Source organism: Trifolium pratense, linkage group LG1 (assembly GCF_020283565.1).
Source record: "Trifolium pratense cultivar HEN17-A07 linkage group LG1, ARS_RC_1.1, whole genome shotgun sequence".
Lineage (NCBI taxonomy): Eukaryota > Viridiplantae > Streptophyta > Magnoliopsida > Fabales > Fabaceae > Trifolium > Trifolium pratense.
Window position 1 is genome coordinate 18,937,549 of NC_060059.1, and position 2,018 is coordinate 18,939,566.

At 34.4% G+C, this 2,018-nt stretch overlaps 1 protein-coding gene across 1 annotated transcript; it reads left to right on the top strand.

The window, feature by feature from the left end:
- Positions 1-359: 359 nt before the first annotated feature.
- LOC123889679 (F-box/LRR-repeat protein 2-like) lies at positions 360-851 on the top strand. The gene has a single exon (XM_045939122.1). It carries the CDS (start codon positions 360-362, stop codon positions 849-851), a length of 492 nt encoding a protein of 163 aa, XP_045795078.1.
- Positions 852-2,018: the final 1,167 nt, after the last annotated feature.

Below are 2,018 nucleotides of genomic sequence, written 5' to 3' on the forward strand. Positions count from 1 at the left end.
AAAATCGGAAAAATCGTGTTTTACACGGTTCTTAGGTTGAATCGCTTTTCTGTACTTTCTTTCAAAAAGAAGCAAAAAAATATTGATGGGTCTGTTTGGTTCGAAGTAGATGGATGAAGTGGAGTTGAGGGGGTAATCTTGACAAAAAAAATTTCTTTTTATTAAATCCTTTAAAAAAAAAGAAAATCTCAATTATTAGACAGATTTGATTGGTTAAAAAAAGTTTTAAATCGATAAACAGGCACCTGCTTCCAAAAATTAGGAATGCTGATGTATGGCATTTTGTTACTCTGCACTGAATTAAAAGAAACAATTATCTTATATCATTTTATAGTATAGTTTTGTAAAATCATAATAGAATGCTGAGGTATGGCAATTGTTTCCCTGAGTTGCCGTGCATTGATTTGAGTCATTGCAATGACATACATCCAGACAGTCTTCATCTTCTTTTGAACGGACGTCGTCAAAATATTACACATTTGAACTTAACTTCCTGTTCTATTTTCACCGAAGATATAATCATGAACTTTCAAGTTCCTAAATTGAAGGTTTTGAATTTCTCACATTCATCTGTTGACGATAAAACACTCTATGTTATTACAAAGAGTTGTACTGGCATTTTGAAACTCTCACTCAAACATTGTCATGTTGTCGCATACAAGGGAGTCAAGCGTGCCCTACGAAATTGCAAACAACTCAGAGAGATCAATTTGAAACATTGTCCTAGACTAGTACTTGATGTTTATGTTGACTCAATGCTATTAAGAAGGCCTACATTGAGAAAGATAAAGCTTCCATCTGGTGTGGCTTGGGTAGCACCAGCTCCATTGGTTTCAACTAATAAGAGCTAAAGGAAGGAAGGAATCAAAGATGCACTGTTTTTCTATTTCTATTTTCAAATTTAACATGTTTTATGTTTTGTGAGATTTACTTTTCTTTTTCAATGTCAACTTACAAATGTCTAGGCGGATAATTGCTCAACTATTTGTATATTATATCTTTGCAATGAAGCATTTTCTTTGACACCATATAATTTAAGATCACTTAGTTAAGGATTTTAATTTAACTTCCGCTTCATAATATATATATATATATATATCTTCCTTGTTTTGTGTATTTCACCTCCACAACTTCCTTTAACTTCCTTGAAAGTGATATTTTAAGTGGCGGTACAATCTGCTTTGGAACGCTTCGAAATGGTCTACCTAGCTAGTCTTCCATCTGATGATACCTAGTTCAACAAACTCATTGGGAATGTTCATCAGTTAAACAAAACTTTTGTGAAAATCTATCTAATGTTAAGTCTAAATCTATTGTAACTGTAACAAACTGTATTTTTGGATTGACGGTGAATTTCGCAGAATCATGGTGTGCTATCATGATTTTGACAAAAGCTACACTTTACAGCTTTGACAAAACCACTATGTCACTCTAATTTTGTCAAACTCTCCGCGATTCCAAACAGCAAACATGTACAAACTTATATATGATATCCTCCTTCTGAAAGATTTGGACTATCGGGTGTGAATGTTTCAGATAAAAACAGTCCTGCTCCTGCAGCTTTCACATTTCGGTGGTGTTGTTTTCGGATTTAAAAAACCGTTAAAAATTAATTTTTTACAGCCACCGAAGAGATTACTGGGTTGAGTCGCGGACTAGGTCGCTTTCTTTAAAATGTTTCATGGCATTGCCCAAAATTGTGCAAGCAGACTATCAACCACGTCGTCCCCAGGATAAAACAGCCCAGTTACAACTATATACCGATATGCTACTGCACGGTAGAAATCGGTCAAAGAATACACCTTCTTAAATGGTACTACAATACCACTCGAATTGATGTTACGACATCAATCTATTACTCATCGGTGATTCAGTGGTACTACAATACCACTCAGATTGATGCTACAACCTCAATCTATGAATCAACGGAACTACGATACTACATGTGGTACTACAATATCACATGTATTGATGATACTACAATATCAATCAATATAATGACACTAAGGTCATTCCAA

What these genes read in the sequence shown, in the direction of transcription:
- LOC123889679 (XM_045939122.1), top strand. Translation starts at nt 360, where the DNA reads ATGCTGAGGTATGGCAATTGTTTCCCTGAGTTGCCGTGCATTGATTTG.